Source organism: Nicotiana sylvestris, chromosome 11, assembly GCF_000393655.2.
Source record: "Nicotiana sylvestris chromosome 11, ASM39365v2, whole genome shotgun sequence".
NCBI classification, from domain to species: Eukaryota; Viridiplantae; Streptophyta; class Magnoliopsida; order Solanales; family Solanaceae; genus Nicotiana; species Nicotiana sylvestris.
The window spans coordinates 136,020,105-136,041,397 of NC_091067.1; the positions used below are offsets into that span (position 1 = coordinate 136,020,105).

General features: G+C 41.5%; 1 protein-coding gene across 1 annotated transcript; it reads right to left on the reverse strand.

Moving 5' to 3' along the window:
- Positions 1 to 11,169: 11,169 nt before the first annotated feature.
- LOC138881687 (uncharacterized) lies at positions 11,170 to 19,934 on the reverse strand. The gene is made up of 2 exons (XM_070161937.1): positions 19,454 to 19,934; positions 11,170 to 11,240 (listed from the first exon to the last, which is right to left on the reverse strand). Exons 1-2 carry the CDS (start codon positions 19,932 to 19,934, stop codon positions 11,170 to 11,172), a joined length of 552 nt encoding a protein of 183 aa, XP_070018038.1.
- Positions 19,935 to 21,293: the final 1,359 nt, after the last annotated feature.

The following is a 21,293-nucleotide window of genomic DNA, read 5'->3' on the forward strand; positions in this document are numbered from 1 at the left end:
GGTTCAAGAATTCGAGCTTAGATAAATTGTTATATTTGGTTTTATGTGATTCTTTTACATGTTTGGGCCTAATGTGCTAAATGATGCTTTTACCGCTTTGATATTATCTGAACTGTATATAAACTGTGCCAAAACCCTTCTCTTCTTACCTCCGGGGATGTGCTTACTGGTTGAGACCTCCTATTCTGTTAGTGTCATACCCTGAAATAAGAAAGAGGTCGGACAAGTTACAAAGCCGGACGATCTCGTGGGTCCCCAGTACGTTGTCCCCTCCTCGACTCGAGTTGTCCGCTCGGGTACACAGTCTATAACAAATACCTAGGATTTGAACCTAGAATAACGTGACTTCATGCCGGATCCCTAGTAGGAACGATTTTTTGCATCATGTTGCATTTGACTTAGGGGACTCAACATAGGGGTTGGGTCCGTCTAGGACTAGCAACCTGAAATGAAAAAGACCATCCTGATGCATCTTATTTGTTTTCCGCGCATTTATTTGCTTCGGACTTGCATGTTGACCGACTTTTGAATGTTTTGAGGAAAGAGAAATAGTAGGATGAGGGTTAAAGAGAGTTAATCGCCTGTTTTGAAAAAACCAATGTCCAAATAGTGTCGAAACTCTGCCGAATTTTTTAGAAAATAAAAAAAAGAAAAAAAGAAAAAGGTGTTTTGTTTATGAAACCGGGTCTTTTATTTCAATTTGAAAAAAAGAAGAAAAGAGTCAATAATAAATCGAGTAATGCCATTTTTGGCAAAATTAGCCGAATGTTCCCGAAAGGGACGCTGGAAGGCTGACTTTGCATAAACGACCACTTTTAGGCATTTTTGGATTTTTGACCGGTTGACTCACCTAGCTTTAAAATCTTCGTTCTCGAAGTGCTGAAAAGCCGTGTTCTGAACCGGATCTTCCTTTAATCTGTGGAAAATTAAGAAATAGTCAATTTGTTGAGTCAAATAAATTTTATTTCTTAATCACCTTAATAAATGTGCAGGATGAGCACGATGCAGAATGAACCTTTTTCAACAATGACTAAAATCTCTTTCGAGTTGCGGCTATGGCGGGATGATTTAGGTGGTAAGGGGCAAGATGAGGTCAAGAAATATCTGAAAGGTCTTACGGGTTTATTGGAAATCCAACCTCGGGGGGGGGGGGATATCATAAGAGCTTTGGTCACCTGCTGGGACCCGGCACATAATGTCTTCCACTTCCCCGATTTTGAACTCACCCCGACTTTGGAGGAAATAGCTGGGTACATCGGAAATGCTGAAGTTTCAATAAGGCAAAAATATCTGGTTGCTCCAAGAGCTGTCACCGCACATCGGTTCTTAGATAAAGATACCCAGGACGGTCCATAACCCAGATTTGGCCGCAGGTTTTTGTAATCCGCGCTTCATATACGACAAATACGGTCATGTCGGAGGATTCAACAATCCGGGTAACAAGTTATGCAGCAAAAGTAACCATCAGAAATGGGATGAGCATAGACGAGTGGCTTTTATGATAACCTTTTTGGGCCTTTTGGTGTTTCCAAGGAAAGACGAAAACATTGATTTGAATATAGCCGAGGTCGTCAGTACCTTGCTCACTCAAGATGAAAGCACTCTGGCACCTATGATAGTATCTGATATCCTCCGAGCTCTCACAGCCTGCAAAGCCAGAGGGAACTTTTTCGAGGGTGTAACTTGTTGCTACAAATATGGATGACTGAGCATCTCTACCACCGTTCCCAGCTCTTGAGTTATGGTGCCTAAAAGAAAACTTGCATAGAAGAATTCCACACAAGAATCAAGAGGGTCAGTCTACCCGAGGGAGTTACGGCGTGGACATCATTCTTTCGGACCCTCACCGCCAGCCAAATACAGTGGACGCTAGGATGGTTGCCCGTTGATGAAGTCATATATATGCCTGCTGCTAGGACCCACTTTCTATTGATGGGGCTCAATAACATTCATCCCTACGCGCCATATAGGGTTTTGATACAACTCGGGAGATGCCAAACAGTGCCACAGGAGGAAGATCTTAGTGCTCAAGTAATTGAGATTAGCCCTGACGAACAGTTTCCTAAAGCAAGAGTCCGTCAGATTTGGAGTGAATGCCAATATTTAAAAGCAGATAGTTGCGTGCGGGATCGGGCCAAAGGCGAAGTGGCGCAAGGATAAATTGCTTGGTACAGGAGAGAACTTGAGCACGAAAGGCCGGCTAAAAGACCCCATCTCCAGGAGTTCGTCAAGGCGTCGCAAGAACAGTGGGATTGGTTGGCTAAAGAACACGAGTACAGGGTGACAATAGGCAAGTTGGAGAAGCAAGTTATGGATTTGAAATTTGAGAAAGATTTGCATATTGCTGCAGATGAGGGAGAAAGGAGAAAACTAGCTCAGGAAAACGAGGTCCTCAAAACTCAAATCCAGGAAATGAAAATAGCTGCCATAAGCCAGGAGAGAAGCCAGGCTGATAAAAGGCTCATAAACGGTCTAAAGAATAAAGTCCTCGAGTATCAATAAGACCTAGAAAAATCTAAAGCTGGTCTAGCGAGAATCCAGGTGAAATGGATAAAGAAGACGGAAGAGCAAGTACGGTTCATGCAATAAATGAAGAGGGACTACGAAGAGCGGATCTTCAGACAAGCCCGAGATGCCAGAACAGATAGGAAGCTCTACTATGATCTGATGGCCCGAATGAAGAAACAGATGAATGAGTTTCAGGATCAACTCTTGTACAACACTCAAGTGCTGGAGACACGGAATCAACAAATAGAGAGATTGCTTATGGAAAAGGACAAAATCAAGGGAAGAATCGACGATATCGGGCACTACATCACCATAAAGTGCCTAGCTTGTGAGGATATGTCCCGTACCACCCTCTTTGCTTCAATAATGATTTATGTCCACCAGATCATGGGAGATTTGAAGGATCTTCAAAGGGGCCTTGCACCAAAGCTCGCGGAGAGGACGAACGACGCCCCGTGGGCGCCAAAATTCAAAACTTTGAGACATTCATTGTTTGAGTCTGTATTTTCCTTGTCTTCAGAGTCTACTGTCCGTTGGAGGTTGTATTTCCCTTTTTTCATAAAGTCTGTGGTCTGTATCAAGCCTGTCAGTTTCCTTTCAAAAATGTTTTGCCTTGTAATAAAACGTTTTGCGAATGAAGATTGAAAAATCCAAAAATGGTGTCTCTATTTTCCGCACAAGACAGAACTACGCATGGTCTGATTCATGCGGGGACATGATACGTAGGAAATCTCTATAGGATTCGACCACCACTAAAAAAGAAAAAAAGGGAAAATGAAAAATAAATAAAGAAGGATAGAATAAAGGAAGCTTAAAAGAAGGGGCACAATTATGAGAGGCCGGAATGACCAACGCAACCAAAGCAAATGCATGATAGAAAATGGTTAATTGCCTAGGTGCATTGCATCCCAACGTGTAATTGCATATGTGTTAAACTCTAAAAACTAACAAGTTTGTTGATTTCCAGAGAATTCAAGCAGTTAGTTTATTTACAGGATACTGGCACATTATCATTACCAAACCAGATCAAATGGACCAATACCGGAAATCATGTCTATCCTAGATGTCGACACTAGTGTCGAGGTAGAGGAGTTTGACGTCTATAAAATGAAAGAGGAGATGCTCAAGCTTAAGCAACAGATGACCGAAATGTACTAGTCCTGGTCCATAGGTCAATCACCGCCAGCTTACCCAGCCAATCCGGCTTTTACCCCACCATTAGCTCAGTTTCAGGATCATCCCGCCACCGATCCATACTTTCCCATTTATCAACACTACCATGGCACCACTTCTCATACGCCACAAGCTCCACCACCAAAATCAATTCCATACCCTCCTCCGCCAATCACCCTTGTCTTTGTGGCATCTCCACCAACTGCACTCCATAAATCCCCGAGTGAACCTGTGTTCCAAGCTTAGGACAACCAGTATTATCCCTCGGAGCTCACCTTCAAAGCGCCCTAAATCTATCCACATGATCCACATTCTGACCTACCAGGGAAAGTAGAAAAACCGGCCAGAAATCCTGAACAGGAAGTGATGTTCAGAAAAATGAAAAGCATAAAACAATCCTTCAGGGATATGAGAGGGTTAGGAGGTCAGGTGAGTGTAGCTTACAAGGACCTGTGTTTGTTCCCAAATGTACAACTACCGGCAGGGCTCAAAATTCCCAAATTCGACTTGTACAACGGACACGGTGATCCGGTGGCTCATTTGAGAGGTTTTTGCAATAAGATGAGAGGAGCCGGAGGAAAGGACAAATTGCTAATGGCTTACTTCAGTCAGAGTTTGAGCGGAGCAGCATTGGAGTGGTACACCCGCCAAGATCACGGAAGATGGTATACATGTGATGATCTGGCACAAGCATTCGCTTGTCACTTTCAGTATAATCTTGAGATCATTCCAAACCGACTATCTTTGACTAAACTAGAGAAGAAGCATAGTGAAAGCTTTAGAGAATATGGTTTCCGGTCGAGGGAGAAAGCAGCAAGGGTAGATCCCCCAATAAAAGAGAGCGAGATGGTTAATTACTTTTTGCAGGCTTTGGAGCCGACCTACTTTGGTCATCTAGTGTTATCAATTGGCAAATATTTTAATGAGGTTGTAAAAATGGGAGGCATGGTCGAGGAAGGGATTAAGTCCAACAAGATAATGAGTTATTCATCGATCAAGGGAACCACCCAGGCCATTCAAAGCGGCACTGGGGGTGTGCTCGGGAAAAAAAAGAAAGAACATGTCATGACTATTGAGTCTGAAGCCTGGTTTGGATCCAGAGGCCCGTCACCCTACTATAGCTAACCACGACCCTATCACCAAAATTATACCCATACTCCATATAGCCCTCCACAACATTACTACCCACCGCCAGATCCCCATTTTTCCGTCCATCATGCACAAGCCTATACCCAAACCTCGGTACACGCACAATGGCGTGCGCCGGCTCCACAAAATCCATACCCAGCTCTACAAAATACATATCCACCCCCAAGGGCCTACAGAAATCCCCCGGGACAAGTTTCCGACCAAACCCAACCCTTAAGAATGAAAGGTCACAGAAGCAAAAGACTTTCACTCCACTGGGGAATCATATACCAGCCTTTTCCACAAATTGAGGCAGTTGGGCATGTTGAATCAAATTGAGCCTAAAATGCCAAATCCTCCCCCTAGAAATCTCGACCATTCGGTGAGTTGTGAGTACTGTTCAGGGGCCCCAGGGCATGATACAGAGAAATGTTAGAAGCTGAAAACAGCTATGCAAGAGCTTATCGATAGTCATCGGATCGAGGTTCAAGCCCTAGAAGCACCAAATATTAATTAGAATCCACTGCCAGCTCACCATGAGACACACATGATTGAGTTGATACACAAAGAGGGGGAGCCCAAGAAACCCTCACAGACGGTAATGATGATTCGTTCTAGCGAAACCAGCTCAAAGGAAAAAGTAACTAGTGGGAAATCAGTGGTCCGGTTGAAAGGGGTAGATGATAAGCCAGTTGTGGTAGCGAAGAGAGGGTCATCAAACATTGTTGCAGTGAAACCAGAGAAAGTTAAAGTGGTAGTGCCGTGGGTCGCAAGTAAACCTGTTGTGGTCGTGAAGGGTGCTCACACAGAGCCTGTTATTATAAAATCGGTAACTCAGCTACCAGTGATCAACAGCAAGGCTGTTCCTTGGAATTATGAACGGGTGACGGTGATTTACAAAGGGAAAGAAGTCAAAGGAGAAGTGTGTGAAGCACAAGGTCTAACTCGTTCGGGAAGGTGTTTTGCTCCCGCAGAGTTAAGAAGGGCCAATCCAGTAGCGATAAAGAATCCAGTTACCGAGGAAGAGGCGGAAGAATTTTTACAGAAAATTAAGGCGCAAGATTACTCCATTATGGAGCAATTGAAGAAGGCCCTAGCACAGATCTCATTGTTATCCTTGTTGATCCATTCAGATGAGCACCGCCGGGTATTGATGAAAATTTTGAACGAAGCCCATGTTCCGGATAAGATCTCTGTGAACCATCTGGAGAAAATAGCAAACAAGATTTTTGAGGTCAACAGGGTCACTTTTTCAGACGATGAGTTGCCCGTGGAGGGTACAAAACATAATAGAGCCCTCTATTTGACCGTGAATATGAAGACTCGGTAGTCACTCGAGTACTGATTGATAATGGGTCCAGTGCCAATATCTGTCCTTTGACCACGTTGAACAAACTGAAGGTCGATGGAGACAAAATTCACAAGAACAACATCTATGTTTGAGGTTTTGATGGAGGTGGTATAGACATAGTGGTTGACATCGTACTTGAATTAACAATTGGTCCAGTCGAGTTTACCATGGAGTTTCAAGTGTTGGACGTGGCAGTGTCATATAATTTTCTGTTGGTGCGACCCTGGATCCACGCCGCCAAAGCAGTGCCTTCTACATTACATCAGATGGTCAAATTCGAGTGGGATAGACAAGATATCGTAGTACATGAGGAAGACAATGCAACCGCTGTAAGTGATGCTATCATACCCTTCATAGAGGCTAACGATGACAAGGGGCCTTGGGTTTACCAGGTCTTCGATACTGTTTTAGTGGACAATGTTCCCGAGGGTGAAAGCATCCCATTTCCTATAATAGCAGCTGCAACTGTCATGGTAGCGTCGAAGATGTTGAAAAACGGGTTTGTGCCAGGCAAAGGTTTAGGGGCTGATCTTCAGGGTATTGTTCAACCAGTTTCTTTGCCCAAAAATCTGGATACCTTTGGGCTGGGGTTCAAGCCTACAATGGCGGATGTGAGATGCGCCCGGAAGTTGAAAAAAAGAGTCTGGGTCCTTCCCAAGCCAATCCCGCGCCTGTCCAGATCTTTTGTCAGGCCGAGCATCAAAAAGCAATTGCTGTCCAAGGTTACAGGGCCATTGATTAGTGCAGATGGAGACTTAAATGAAGGCTTTGAAAGATTATTCACCGAAATCAACATGGTAGAAGTTGGGGAGGGGTCCAGCAAGGCGAATGTGCAGTTTGTGGGGCCAAAGGCAAAAATCAACAATTGGATGACTACTCCTTTTCCCATTCGGAGGGAGTCTTGGTAGTTGGCTCTGATTTTCCTTCTTGTTTTCTGGATTATTGCAAGGTTGTAGTCCAGATTCCTTTTATTTTTGTTGTGTTCATCAAAGTGTGAAACCTTGTTATCCCGTAATTCAATAAAATAAAAAAAAGTTTCTTCTTCATTCCTTATTTTATTTTAATTTTGTTTTCTTCTTTTCTTTTTCTGTACAGTTCTCTTTATACTGGTCTTAATGACATGGCATGCATAAGGAATCCTCAGCCCAGTCTTAAAAATCAATCTGATTCCGAAATGATAGTTCAAGAAGTAGATTGTGATTACGAATCAGAATATGATGATGAGGATGAAGCCTTCGAAGAAATTAGTAAGGAGTTAATTCACTTCGAAGAAAAACCCAAACCCAATTTGAATGACACAGAAGCCGTTTGCGTGGTCATATGACGACATGCCGGGTTTGAGCACTGATTTAGTGGTCCACAAATTGCCCACTGATCCTGCGTTCCCACCCGTCAAGCAAAAGTTGAGGAAATTCAAGACTGATATGAGTGTGAAGATTAAAGAAGAAGTTACCAAGCAGTTGGATGCAAAGGTTATTCGGGTCACTCGATATCCTGTCTGGTTGGCTAATGTCGTGCCTGTACCGAAGAAGGAAGGCAAGATCAGAGTATGCGTCGATTACCACAATCTCAACAAAGCAAGTCCGAAGGATAACTTCCCACTACCCAATATCCACATTTTTATTGATAATTGTGCCAAGCGTGAGATTGGATCTTTTGTGGATTGCTATGCCGGGTATCATCAGATTCTAATGGATGAAAAAGATGCAGAAAAGACGGCCTTCATCACGCCGTGGGGAACTTATTGCTACCGAGTAATGCCATTTGGGTTGAAGAATGTTGCGGCAACTTATATGAGAGCAATGACTACTGTATTTCATGATATGATACACAAGGAGATTGAGGTATACGTAGATGATGTGATCATAAAATCAAAGCATCAGGTCGACCACGTCATGGATTTGAGGAAATTCTTCCAGAGGCTTCGCTGGTACAACCTCAAGCTTAACCCCGCCAAGTGTGCATTTGGTGTTCCATCCAGAAAGATGTTAGGATTCATAGTCAGTCGGCGAGGTATCGAGTTGGACCCATCAAAGATCAAAGCCATACAAGATTTGCCCCTCCGAGGAACAAGACTGAAGTGATGAGTCTGTTAGGAAGGCTGAACTACATCAGCAGGTTTATTGCTCAGCTCACAACAACTTGTGAGCCTATTTTCAAGTTGTTGAGGAAGGACACTGCGATCAAGTGGACTGCTGAGTGTCAAGAAGCGTTTGACAAGATAAAAGGTTACTTGACAAACCCACCTGTGCTGGTTCCACCAGAACCAGGGAGACCCTTGATTCTTTACATGAATGTCATGGAAAATTCATTTGGTTGTGTATTGGGGCAGCATGACGTCACCGGCAGGAAGGAACAAGCCATCTATTATCTTAGCAAGAAGTTCACGGTTTATGAGGTTAAGTACACTCACCTGGAAAGGACATGTTGTGCCCTAACTTGGGTGGCACAAAAGTTGAAACATTATTTGTCATCCTACACGACTTACCTCATTTCATGCTTGGATCCATTGAAATATATCTTTCAAAAGCCTATGCCGACAGGAAGACTTGCAAAATGGCAGATTTTGCTCACAGAGTTTGACATAATTTATGTGACTCGGACTGCGATGAAAGCCGAAGCATTGGCCGATCATTTGGCCGAGAACCCGGTCGATGAAGAGTATGAGCCACTGAGGACTTATTTTCCTGATGAAAAGGTGATGCATATTGATGAACTAGAACAGGCCGAAAAACCAAGCTGGAAATTTTTCTTTGATGGGGCTGCTAACATGAAAGGAGTCGGAATAGGAGCCGTGCTTATTTCTGAAACAGGGAATCACTATCATGTTACGGCTCGACTTCGTTTTTATTGTATCAACAATATGGCTGAGTACGAAGCATGCATTTTGGGTTTAAGGTTAGCTACAGACATGGATGTCCAGGAAGTCTTGGTCTTGGGAGGCTCAGACCTTCTAGTACATCAAATTCAAGGAGAATGGGAAATGCGAGATCTGAAGCTCATACCATACCGACAATGCTTGCATGATCTTTGTTAACGGTTTAGATCAGTGTAGTTCAGGCATATTCCAAGGGTCCATAATGAGGTCGCCGATGCTTTGGCTACCCTAGCATCAATGTTGCACCATCCGGACAAAGCTTATGTTGATCCTTTGCATATTCAGGTTCGAGATCAGCATGCTTATTATAACATGATTGAAGAAGAACTGGATGGCGAACCATGGTTCCACGATATCAAGGAATTTATCAGAAAGAGGATATACCAAGTGCAAGCCACAAGGATCAAAAGAGAACAATTCGACGGTTGGCAAGTGGATTTTTCTTGAGCGGAAGAGTTCTATATAACAGAACACCAGACCTGGGGTTGTTAAGATGCATAGATGCTAGACAAGCTACGTCTATCATGTCCAAAGTACATTCAGGAGTCTGCGGACCACATATGAGCGGATATGTGTTGGCAAAGAAAATTCTCCGTGCGGGATATTATTGGCTCACCATGGAGCGAGATTGTATTAGTTTTGTGCGCAAATGTCATCAGTGCCAGATACACGGAGATTTGATTCATTCTCCGCCATCGGAATTACACACAATGTCAGTGCCATGGCCCTTCGTCGCTTGGGGAATGGATATCATTGGACCAATTGAGCCAGCAGCATCCAACGGGCATAGGTTCATTCTGGTAGCCATTGATTATTTCACCAAATGGGTTGAGGCCAAAACTTTCAAGTCTGTGACCAAGAAAGTAGTGGTCGATTTTGTTCACTCAAATATCATCTATTTGATTTGGAATCCCGAAGGTGATCATCACATATAACGGTGCTAATCTTAACAGTAAATTGATAGAAGAGGTATGCCAACAGTTTAAGATTACACACCACAATCCTACCCCATATCGTCCCAAGGCGAATGGAGCAGTTGAGGCAACCAACAAAAACATAAAGAAGATACTTCGGAAAATGGTAGAAGGTTCGAGGCAATGACACAAAAAATTACCATTTGCGTTGCTGGGTTATCGCACTACTGTACGTACTTCAGTAGGGGCAACTCCTTATTTGTTGGTATATGGAACTGAAACCATAATACCTGCGGAAGTTGAAATCCCGTCCCTTCGGATTGTCGTTGAAGCCGAGATTGATGATGATGAGTGGGTCAAAACTCGTCTGGAGCAGTTGAACTTGATTGATGAAAAAAGATTGGCAGCTGTGTGTCATGGTCAGTTCTATCAAAAGAGAATGGCAAGAGCATACAACAAAATGGTGCGTCCCCGGAAGTTTGAAGCGGGTCAGCAAGTGCTGAAACGCATCCTTCCACATCAGGATGAGGCAAAAGGCAAGTTCGCCCCGAATTGGCAAGGGTCATTCATTGTAACCAGAGTGTTGTCTAATGGTGCTTTATGTTTAACAGATATCAAAGAAAAATGCATTGACATGGCCATCAATTCTGACGCAGTTAAGAGATATTATGTATGATTTCTTTTAATTGTAATTGTTGTTTGTTTGCATTTGGTATGATATCGGAGAATTAAATGACGGAGTCAATCTGTTCTTCTATCCAAACACTTCAACCTTTGCTTCCCCTTTTGAGCCTTATTTATTCTTTCATAACCCTCTTTTGGAATCAGTAATGAAAATGAAAAAAGGGAGAAAAGAAGCATAATGATAATAAAGACAAAAGAAAAGTAACAAGAAAAATAAAGGAATTGGGAACTACGTTTGACCTGATTCCTCAAAAAGGATACGTAGGCGCCTCACGGCTCGGTCATAGTGTAATAAGAATAAAAAATCCCCCAAGCAAGAAAAACTGGGGCAGAAGTTGTGTTTATAATTTTGGGGAAGGAAAGTTGATTCCAAGAGTTGTAATGTTTTACCCATCAAAATTATTTTAAATTTTTTAGCCATACACCAAAAACCCATATTGATGTCCAAAAGACCTCCCGATCAGTATCTAAGAAGTGCCAAGTCGGGCAAATGGAAGTCTGTAGTAACACTCTGGCCCCCAGCAGAAAAGAAACTAAATGAGAGAATCCCCAGCAGAAAGGAAAGGAAATGAGAGAATCTTATCAGTAACACCCCAATCCCCAGCTGAGAAGAAATAAAATGAGAGAGTCTTATTGGTGAAAACCTTCACAGGCACCATAAGGCGACGGAAGTTGAGAGAAATAGAATGAGAGAGTCTTATCGGTGAAAACCTTCACAGGCACCATAGGGCGACGGGAGTTGAGAGAAATGAGAGAGTCTTATTAGTGAAAACCCCTCGAAGGGCACTATAAGGCAACAAGGAATTGAAAGTGGACAAACGAGGTAAGGTTGACAGAAATGATCCATCGAAGCATTAAGCAGAACACAGATGTTGATTCGGCAAAAGAGTTGGGTTGCGGGACCTTTTGAAATGCAAAGTAAGGCCATCAGAAAGATTGATTGATGTAAATAGACTGGGTTGATTAATCCAAAAATGCACGACATGATCATTGAGATCAGTTATACCATTCAGATGTGTCCTTTTCCTTTTTCTCTTCAAACAATTGTTCAGAAAGAATTTTCTTTTCGTCTTTGGAGGTCATCATCTTTCATTTATTTTGGTTAAAGATTTTTTTTATATAGTAGTTTGTATTTAAGAAGGATTTTCAAAGCCAACTACCAGTCGCCAACATGGGGCAAGGTAAATAGGGATAAGACAGGCCGAAGATAATGTGATGGGACAAGAAAGACGTCATTATAAGACCAAATGATGGATTGCTCTAAGATGTCGAGGAAAGTATGGAGTAAAAGTGGAAAACAACAGGTGAGAAGTTGGCAAATAACAAAAGAATCAAGAAGGTCGAAAGTTATCGGCCAAGTTTCAAGATGGTCAAACAACGCAGAGCGTGGGAAAAAGAAAAAGGGAAAACCATCCCCAGCAGGAACGTCCCCCACGTTTTAAAACTAACAAATTTTCTTTGATTTGAAGCAGGGACAGGAAATGTTGTTGATGATGGAAAGACATGCCACAAGAAAGATTGTCAAACTGGGGCAGAAAATTTTCTTTTATTTCGAAGATTTTCTGGAAGTTTAACACAAGTTTGTTGAAAAGCGGTATCCCCACCAGTTTTCAGGAGAAGGCAAAACAAGTTTTAAAGAAAGCAATGTCAGGGGGAAGATAACACAAGTCTTAAGGGAAGTAGTTTCAGAGGAAGGAAAACACCAGCTTTAAGGGAAGTAGTCTTTGAAGGAGGAGAATAACATATTTTTGAATGAAACACCGGAGTTATCCCCAGCAGTTTTCAAAGGAATGAAACACCAGTTTTGAGGCAAGCAGTTCTGAAAGAAGATTATTCAAGTTAGAAGGAAAATGGTTCAGGAGGCAGGAAGGAACAACGGGAATAGAACGTATTTTTAAGTAGTAGTTGAAGTCAGGAGCCCGCCTGGAGAATGGAGGTGTTATATTAGTTAAATCTAGGAGCCCGCCTGGAGAATGGAGGTGTTATATTAGTTAAAGTCAGGAGCCCGCCTGGAGAATGGAGGTGTTATATCTTTAAGTTGTAGTAGAAGTCAGGAGCTCGCCTAGAGAATAGAGGTGTTATATTTTTAAGTCGTCGTTGAAGTTAGGAGCCCGCCTAGAGAATAGAGGTGTTAAATTTTAAGTTGCTGTCGAAGTCAGGAGCCCGCCTGGAGAATGAAGGCTGCATTATCTTTAAATTGCTATTGGAGTCAGGAGCCCGCCTGGAGAATGGAGGCTGTATTATCTTTTTAATTCAAGTTGGAGTCAGGAGCCCGCCTGGAGAATGGAGGTGTTAAATTTTAAGTTGATGTTGAAGTCAGGAGCCCGCCTAGAGAATGAAGGCTGCATTATCTTTAAATTGCTGTTGGAGTCAGGAGCCCGCCTGGAGAATGGAGGTTGTATTATCTTTTTAAGTCAAGTTGGAGTCAGGATCCCGCCTGGAGAATGGAGGTGTTAAATTTTAAGTTGCTGTTGAAGTCAGGAGCCCGCCTAAAGAATGGAGGTGTTATATTAGTCAAAGTCAGGAGCCCGCCTGGAGAATGGAGGTGTTATATCTTTAAGTTGTAGTAGAAGTCAGGAGCCCGCCTGGAGAATGGAGGTGTTATATTAGTTAAAGTCAGGAGCCCGCCTGGAGAATGGAGGCGTTATATCTTTAAGTTGTAGTAGAAGTCAGGAGCTCGCCTGGAGAATAGAGGTGTTATATTTTTAAGTCGTCGTTGAAGTTAGGAGCCCGCCTGGAGAATAGAGGTGTTAAATTTTAAGTTGTTGTCGAAGTCAGGAGCCCGGCTGGAGAATGAAGGCTGCATTATCTTTAAATTGCTATTGGAGTCAGGAGCCCGCCTGGAGAATGGAGGTTGTATTATCTTTTTAATTCAAGTTGGAGTCAGGAGCCCGCCTGGAGAATGGAGGTGTTAAATTTTAAGTTGATGTTGAAGTCAGGAGCCCGCCTAGAGAATGGAGGCTGCATTATCTTTAAATTGTTGTTGGAGTCAGGAGCCCGCCTGGAGAATGGAGGTTGTATTATCTTTTTAAGTCAAGTTGGAGTCAGGATCCCGCCTGGAGAATGAAGGTGTTAAATTTTAAGTTGCTGTTGAAGTCAGGAGCCCGCCTAAAGAATGGAGGTGTTATATTAGTTAAAGTCAGGAGCCCGCCTGGAGAATGGAGGTGTTATATCTTTAAGTTGTAGTAGAAGTCAGGAGCCCGCCTGGATAATGGAGGTGTTATATTAGTTAAAGTCAGGAGCCCGCCTGGAGAATGGAGGCGTTATATCTTTAAGTTGTAGTAGAAGTCAGGAGCCCGCCTGGAGAATAGAGGTGTTATATTTTTAAGTCGTCGTTGAAGTCAGGAGCTCGCCTAGAGAATGAAGGTGTTAAATTTTAAGTTGCTGTTGAAGTCAGGAGCCCGCCTGGAGAATGGAGGCTGCATTATCTTTGAATTGCTGTTGGAGTCAGGAGCCCACCTGGAGAATGGAGGTTGTATTATCTTTTTAAGTCAAGTTGGAGTCAGGAGCCCGGTTGGAGAATGGAGGTGTTAAATTTTAAGTTGCTATTGAAGTCAGGAGCCCGCCTGGAGAATGGAGGTTGCATTATCTTTAAATTGTTGTTGGAGTCAGGAGCCCGCCTGGAGAATGGAGGTTGTATTATATTTTTAAGTCAAGTTGGAGTCAGGAGTCCGCCTGTAGAACAGAGGACTACACTCAATTTCAAGTCAGAAGTCAGTAAAACGGAGGGTTACAACAAAATATCCCCAGCATAAATTCCGCTGCAGAGATCAGAAGGAAAACTACAAGAGAAATTTTGAAGATAGATAAGATGTTGTAATCCCTAGTTTAGTCTAGCTTCTTGTTTTCTTTCAGCACGGTGTAATAAGGAGGTCGGAAAGTAGTAGTAACAGCATGCAGCTGTAGTAACAGCAATATTGCAGTCCCATGGTAGCCCCAGCTACCAAAACTTCCCGAACTACATTAACATGATTCCCTTTTAGCCAGGGATATGTAGGAAACCTTCGAAGCAAAGGGTCGGTTAAATCTTTCAAAAAATGCTTCAGACGGAGTAGTCCAACGGGCAAAAATCGCTCGTATTCGCTCACTTTATCTTTGCATGAAAACCCTTCATGTTTTAGGACAAAGAGGGGTAGCTGTGAGTACGTGATTTTTGCTTCACGGAAACTACTCCAAAAGAAATCAAAAAAATAAAACAAATGTCCTTTAGGTACAGTTTTAAGAATTTGCGTGGCATCTTTGGATAATTGTTTGTATTGTTGTCTGTGAATGTTTATCTTGTTTTAATTAATTAAAAATATAAAAATATATGTTGCATGCACATTTAGGATTTAATTGTGCACTTAGGAATTAACTGAACCATGTTTAGTTTCTAAAAGAAAGAAAATCACAAAATATGTATTTGTTGCACTTTTGTCGTTTTATTGTCCAATTGTGTGATTTTGTTTTTTTATTATTAATATTTAATCTTGTGTGTCAATTATTATTTAGGTTTAATTAATATTTTTAATTTAATTTTGGTTTTACAACTTATTTTAGAATTTTTGGTAATTAGGAATTAAAAAGGAAAAAGAAAAACAAGTGAAATAAGAAACACATTCGGAACTGGGCCATTTTTTGGACCCAAAATCAGGCCCAAAACACCCCATTTACCCAGACCAATATGCCTGATCTCTTAGAGGACTCAAACGACGCCGTTTAGGCGTCTCAAATCTGAACCGTTGATCAAACAGATCAAACGGTCCAGTTCAGCCTCAGCATTGGTTCAAACGACACCGTTTCAGGTGATTAAATCTGAACCATCCGTTCCTTTTGATCTAACGGTCCCAGGCTTCCCCCATAACCCGGTCCATTTCACCCCGGCTCGAACCAGTCTCGCAGCATGGCCAAACGATGTCGTTTCCTATTAGTAAAATGATCCAGGCCGTTGATCGTGATTGATCCAACGGCCAAGATCAAATGCCCCCTCCCGTATATAACCCTAATCCCTTACCCCACTCCCCCAAACCAAACCCCCCTTGCCCCATCGTCTCTCTCAGACCCTTCAGAGACGCCCTCCCAAACCCTAGCCGCCCTCGTTCCCTTCGCCTGAAACCCGGCGGCAACAACGCCGCCGATCACCAAATTAACACCCCTAAGCCATCTGACCACCCTCGTTACAAATCCGTTAACTGTTTGCCTTGAATCAACCTCTAGCTTCTCGAATCTTCAATCGAAGATTCGAGCAAAACCTAAACCTACTCCAACCAGTCCCAAACTCACACCATGACCCCCCCGACCTCCCTCGTGCCCAAATACCTTTGGCCTGGTTCGAATCTTGCTAGAACCATTCAAACCCCAAATGGAACCAAGACCCCTATGAATACCAAACCTGGGTTTTGTCCTAAATTAAAGGAATTTGGGCGTCTAATCGACCTTAGTCGAAGTGTTCTCCATTGCGAACACTCGATTAAGGTCCGTTCGACCTCAAAAAGTTCGAGTCAAGAGTTCGACCTGGGTTCGTCTAGTTTCTGTTTTGTTAAGGTACCTTTTTCTCCTTTCTTGTTCTATTTTTCTTACGGGTAATTGTGTTTAGTTTAGTTATAATCCAGTTTTTGTTCATTGCTTCTTCTTCTTCTCCAATCAGACCTTTTTATTTGGTCGAGTCTGCTTCTGTTCATGGTCAAATATATGTTATTAGCCATGTAATTTGTTAGTTTATAAGTTCCTTGTCTTTGTCAATACCACTCGAATCACTTGTTGGTCTGTTTATTCTGATTGTTTGTTGTTAACTGCTAAATTTTATAGCCTGTGTAATCAATAAGCGTCGTCGATTAGTCTTTTAGGCTTGAATGTTATGTTAACATGATAATAGTTCAACCGTTGGTTCATACCAGTATGTTTACCATCCTGCATCTTGTGTGCACTTGAATTAGAGTTGTGTTTACTCATTCCCTGTATTTGGTTTGACCTCCTGTTCTTTATAGTTGTTCGCATGAACCTTCTTCCTTGATTCATAATGCTTCAATTTTGGCTTGTATTAGTGAATCCCTGCTCAATCACTGGGTCTGAGTTGATCAGGATTGGTTCCCAAGATGATCAACTCATTCCCTTTGATTGATGCCATGTTTGAGATGATATAGTCTTCTTCTCTGAATCACTGTGTGAATTTGATAGTGGAAATTGGTTTATAGCTGTAATAATTTAGTGATCAATTAGAAATTAGTTGTTAGGTTTACAACTCATAGAGTTTTAATAACAGATCAATGAAGCTTAGGGCAGGGCAGTAATACACAAGGGTTAATGGGGTAATTTTGGGATTTAGTAGGTCTGCAAGTGGACTAACTTAAGGGTCTGTTCAGTGGATAATAGATACCATTAGTTTAATATCAATGAGGAACATAACATGATAGTATGGGAGTTAATAGGAATACTATAATAACCCATAGTTTTGATTGAAACAATAGGGAACAAGGCATGCAAGTGTGGGGAACAAAATAAGTTCAAACAAGAAGACATCAAGTAATGGGATTCAAATGGGGGTGGGCTTAGAATCTGATAGTTTCAAGGCAGAGATAGCAGGCCTTTTTTTGGGTTATAAATAGAGTCATTTAAGACAGATTTAGGGGCTGGGTTTTTTGGAGAAGAAAAGATCAGTTTTCTTTCAGTTTTTTTCAGAGAGCCTAGGCTAGATTTTTAACATTTAAAAGTTCAGTAATTTGAGAAAAAAACAGGCTGGTTTTTAATCCTAAAAGGTTCAGTGTTTGAGAGCTAAGAAACTGAAAAGTGAGGTCTTTTCTTTTACTGCTGAATATCAGAACTAGTACTGTTATTGTTTCATTGGTGTTGCTGGTTGGTATTTCTGGGGTTTCAATTGGTTTTTCCTGAGTTTGCTATTGGTTATTTGCTACTGTTTCATTGGGTGCTGCTGGAATTCTGCTGGTTGTTTTCTTTCTAATCTGTTACTGGGTTGTTCTGTTACTGTGTTGCTGGGTATTGCTGTTGCTGTTTGCTACTGCACTGTTGATCCTCCTCTTCTTCTTCTATTGTCTATTACCAGGTACACTTTCGAATCACACTGTGATGTAGCTGTGAGATTTAAAAGTGAAAAGAAAATGCTCGACTAGTGGAGTACTTAGTGCATCTGTAATTTAGTAGATAAATGATAAGTTGTATAGTCTATCTTTATAACCCAATGAAGAATGTGGACTGTGGTGTTTGTATCTGATAAGGACTGTATTGTCCATTAATTTTCCTTTCTTAGTTGCAAATTTAGTAGTTTAATACCAACTTTAGTAGCATAGAATTAAAAAATCAAACTTCCAAGTTAACTGTGCTTTTCCTGAATAGTTAAGCATGCCCATTATTGTCAAGCTGTTTAGTTAATTAAGTGGAGTAAGATGAAGATAGCATGAGTTTGTTCTATTGAACCTGCCTGTTTAAACTTGTTAGTTTCACTAGCTATGAAGGTTTTAATATTGTCAACAGTAGGTAGATAATGATTGTTGGCAGCCCATTTTCTCAAAAGTTGAAATATATCGGGTTTGGCTTCATCATGTAAAGCAATTGGCAATAGCCTGTGTATGTTAAATCAGACTCGAATCCGCTTCTGTGAGTCGAATGCTGAACTTGGCCCAAATAACGCATGAAATCTGGGCATAGGAAACGGGCTCGATCACAAGACCATCCTTAAAAATCATACAATAGAGTTAAGTAACAATTGGTTAGGACCTTCATTTTGTGTTTAGAGACGAACTTAATAGAAAAAATGTAGTCAATTTAGGATCGTCCTTTTAAAATAAATGAGATAAGCCTCGCCAAATAAAACACACCGATTGCGGGGCCCTCACAAATGTATGTATTAATTACTTAGAACTCGGGATCGACCGCTTAGCGAACTTCACGGCTTTTTCCAAAAATAACCATGCGTTAGTCTCTTTAGGCGCGTACTTTAAATAACATTACCTTCTTAAACCCGGGTGCACATTTATGTGACCCAAATCCAAATCTCAACGAAGTCGAAATGCGTCGCTAATCACGGGTAAATTGATTGTGGCGTGGTTCGAGATGCATTTCCACAACGTTGCAAATTCCTTTTTTAAATATAATGAATGAGACGAGCCTCGACAAACAAAAATACACAAGCTGCGGGGCCCTCTATACGTGTTGGTAAAATTACTTAGACTTCGGGATGGGCCGTTTAGCAAAATTTCACGGCCTTACCCAAAATAATGATACGCTAGTTGCTTTAGGCGCGCCTTTACTAATTTACTTTCTTAAGCTCGGGTGCACATTTATGTGACCCAAATCCAAATCTCAACGGAGTCGAAATGTATCGATAACCACGGGTATATTGATGTGACGTGGTTCGAGATACGTTCTCACAACGTTGCAATTCTCTGTTAAAATAATAATAATAATAATAATAATAATAATAATAATAATAATAATAATAATAATAATAATAATAATAATAAAATCGGTAAAGAGTTAAAACTTGCATATAAGCTCATAATTGTTAAAATCAGATAAATAAGCCGAATGTGACAGTTGAGCGACCGTGCCAGAACCACGGAACTCGGGAATGCCTAACACCTTCTCCCGGGTTAACAGAATTCCTTATCCGGACTTCTGGATTGCGGACTGTAATACAGAGTCATTCTTTTCCTCGATTCGGGATTAAACTGGTGACTTGGGACACCCTAAATCTCCCAAGTGGCGAATCTGAAATAAATAAACAAATTCCGTTTCGATTGTCCTTTAATTGGAAAAACTCCCTCTGCGCCCCTTGCGGGCGCGAGTAAAAAGGAGGTGTGACACCTGGATGATGAGACTGACCATGTTTCTGTTTGTGAAATTTGGGTCCACCTTTTCTTTTATAAGAGGGATAATCAGCTGATCTAGACAAGTTAACAAAGTTCACTATACCCTCAACTTTCTCCTTTTGGATCCTCCCTTCCTCTACCACACAAACAGTAATAATCTCATCAACATTCCATTTATCTTTTTGTGCATTATAGGTTATCTTAATTTGGTTAAATTGCTCAGGAAGGAACTTTAGAAATTGGTGAACAAGAAAATCATCGGTAATTGTTACACCTAAATTGTTCAGTTTGATAGCAATGTTAACCAATTTCATAATATGATCATGGACACTACCTACAAGGTCATACTTTATGGTAGACAGGGAATCAATCAAGCTACCTATCTCAACTTTATTATATTCTAGGAATTTCTGTCTAATGACACTCAAGAAATCTTTTGCATTTCCATTATCCTGAATTGCACCTTTTAGATGATTAGAAATAGATCTCTTCATGATCATAAAACTCAATATGTTAGCCTTCATCCATTTTTCATACTTAGCCTTTTCATCAGCAGTGCTAGTAGTTGGGGGTTCAGCGGGTTTTTGTTCAATCAATGCAAAGTCCAGTCTGTCAGGCCTAACACTATTTCAAAATCCTGTTTCCACTTCTTGTAGTTGCTACTAGTCAGAGTTTCAATGGAATTCAACTGAGTAGTCATGTTGTTAACAAATGTATAAGCAAACAACACAAAATTTAGATAAAATTATAGGCACTAATTTATAAATCAAAAGAGTCAAAGGCATCCATTACACCCCTCCTTTGGGGCAACTGTCTCTCCTTTTAAAAATCAAGGAGTCCAAGGCATTCTATCACGACTCGGATTTTTCATCCTCGGGACTCGTGCTGGCACCTGCTAATGTGTGCTAGCAAGACAAACCCTTAAACTAATTACTTCATTATCCATTTCTTTCTTTTTAACAAACATGAAGCGATAACGTATAAACAACGAAAATTTAATTTAAGCGGAAGAAAACCATAAAAATATCTGAAGTCTGTATTTATTACAACTGCTTAAGCCTTAATCACCCAAAACCTGGTGTCACAGTACCACAGACGGTCTAAGACTGCTAAATACTAGGTCTAAAAATAAAAGACACACTGTTTCTGAAGCAAAAATATAAAACAAGAAATAAAAGATAGAGGAGACGCTAGTGTCTACGGACACCTACGGGTCTACCTTGGATCTTCGCGTGGACTGAAGGTAGCTTCCAAACTACAGTCCGAGAGCTTCTCCAGATCTACACATAGTGCAGAGTGTAGTATCAGCACAACCGACCCCATGTGCTAGTAAGTGCCTAGCCTAACCTCGGCGAAGTAGTGACGAAGCTAGGACCAGACTACCAAATAAACCTGTGCAGTTATATAATATACAGCGGAAAGTAAAGCAGAAATAAACAAGTAAAGATAGGAGGGGGAAAACATGCTTCGGGAAATAACAGGTAACAACAAAATATCAAGAGAATTATAAAGGAACTAAAATCCAACTACTAACCAGGGTAAGGAAAAACGAAGGCAGAATTCACTTTCATTTCACATCTTGTTGCAGGCATGCAACTCGATCCCAATTCATTTATCTCGTTGCAGGCGTGCAACCCGATCCCATTTCACATATCTTGTGGCAGGCGTGCCACCCGATCCCATTTCAAATGTCTCGTGGAAAGCGTGCCACCCGCCCCCATTTCATATATCTTGTGGCAGGCGTGCCACCCGCTCCCGTATTACAAATCAACAACAATCACAAAGAATTCCGGCAAGGGTACATTAAGATTTGAACAACATCCCAGCAAGGGAACAATGATATTTCAACAGTA

Excerpts from the sequence above, each read along its gene's own strand:
- LOC138881687 (XM_070161937.1), bottom strand. The coding sequence starts at position 19,934 with ATGAAGAGATCTATTTCTAATCATCTAAAAGGTGCAATTCAGGATAAT. Across the intron at positions 11,241-19,453 it reads ATTTCACAAACAGAAACATG|CTGGGGATTGGGGTGTTACT; the intron begins GTCAGTCTCATC and ends ATTTCTTCTCAG.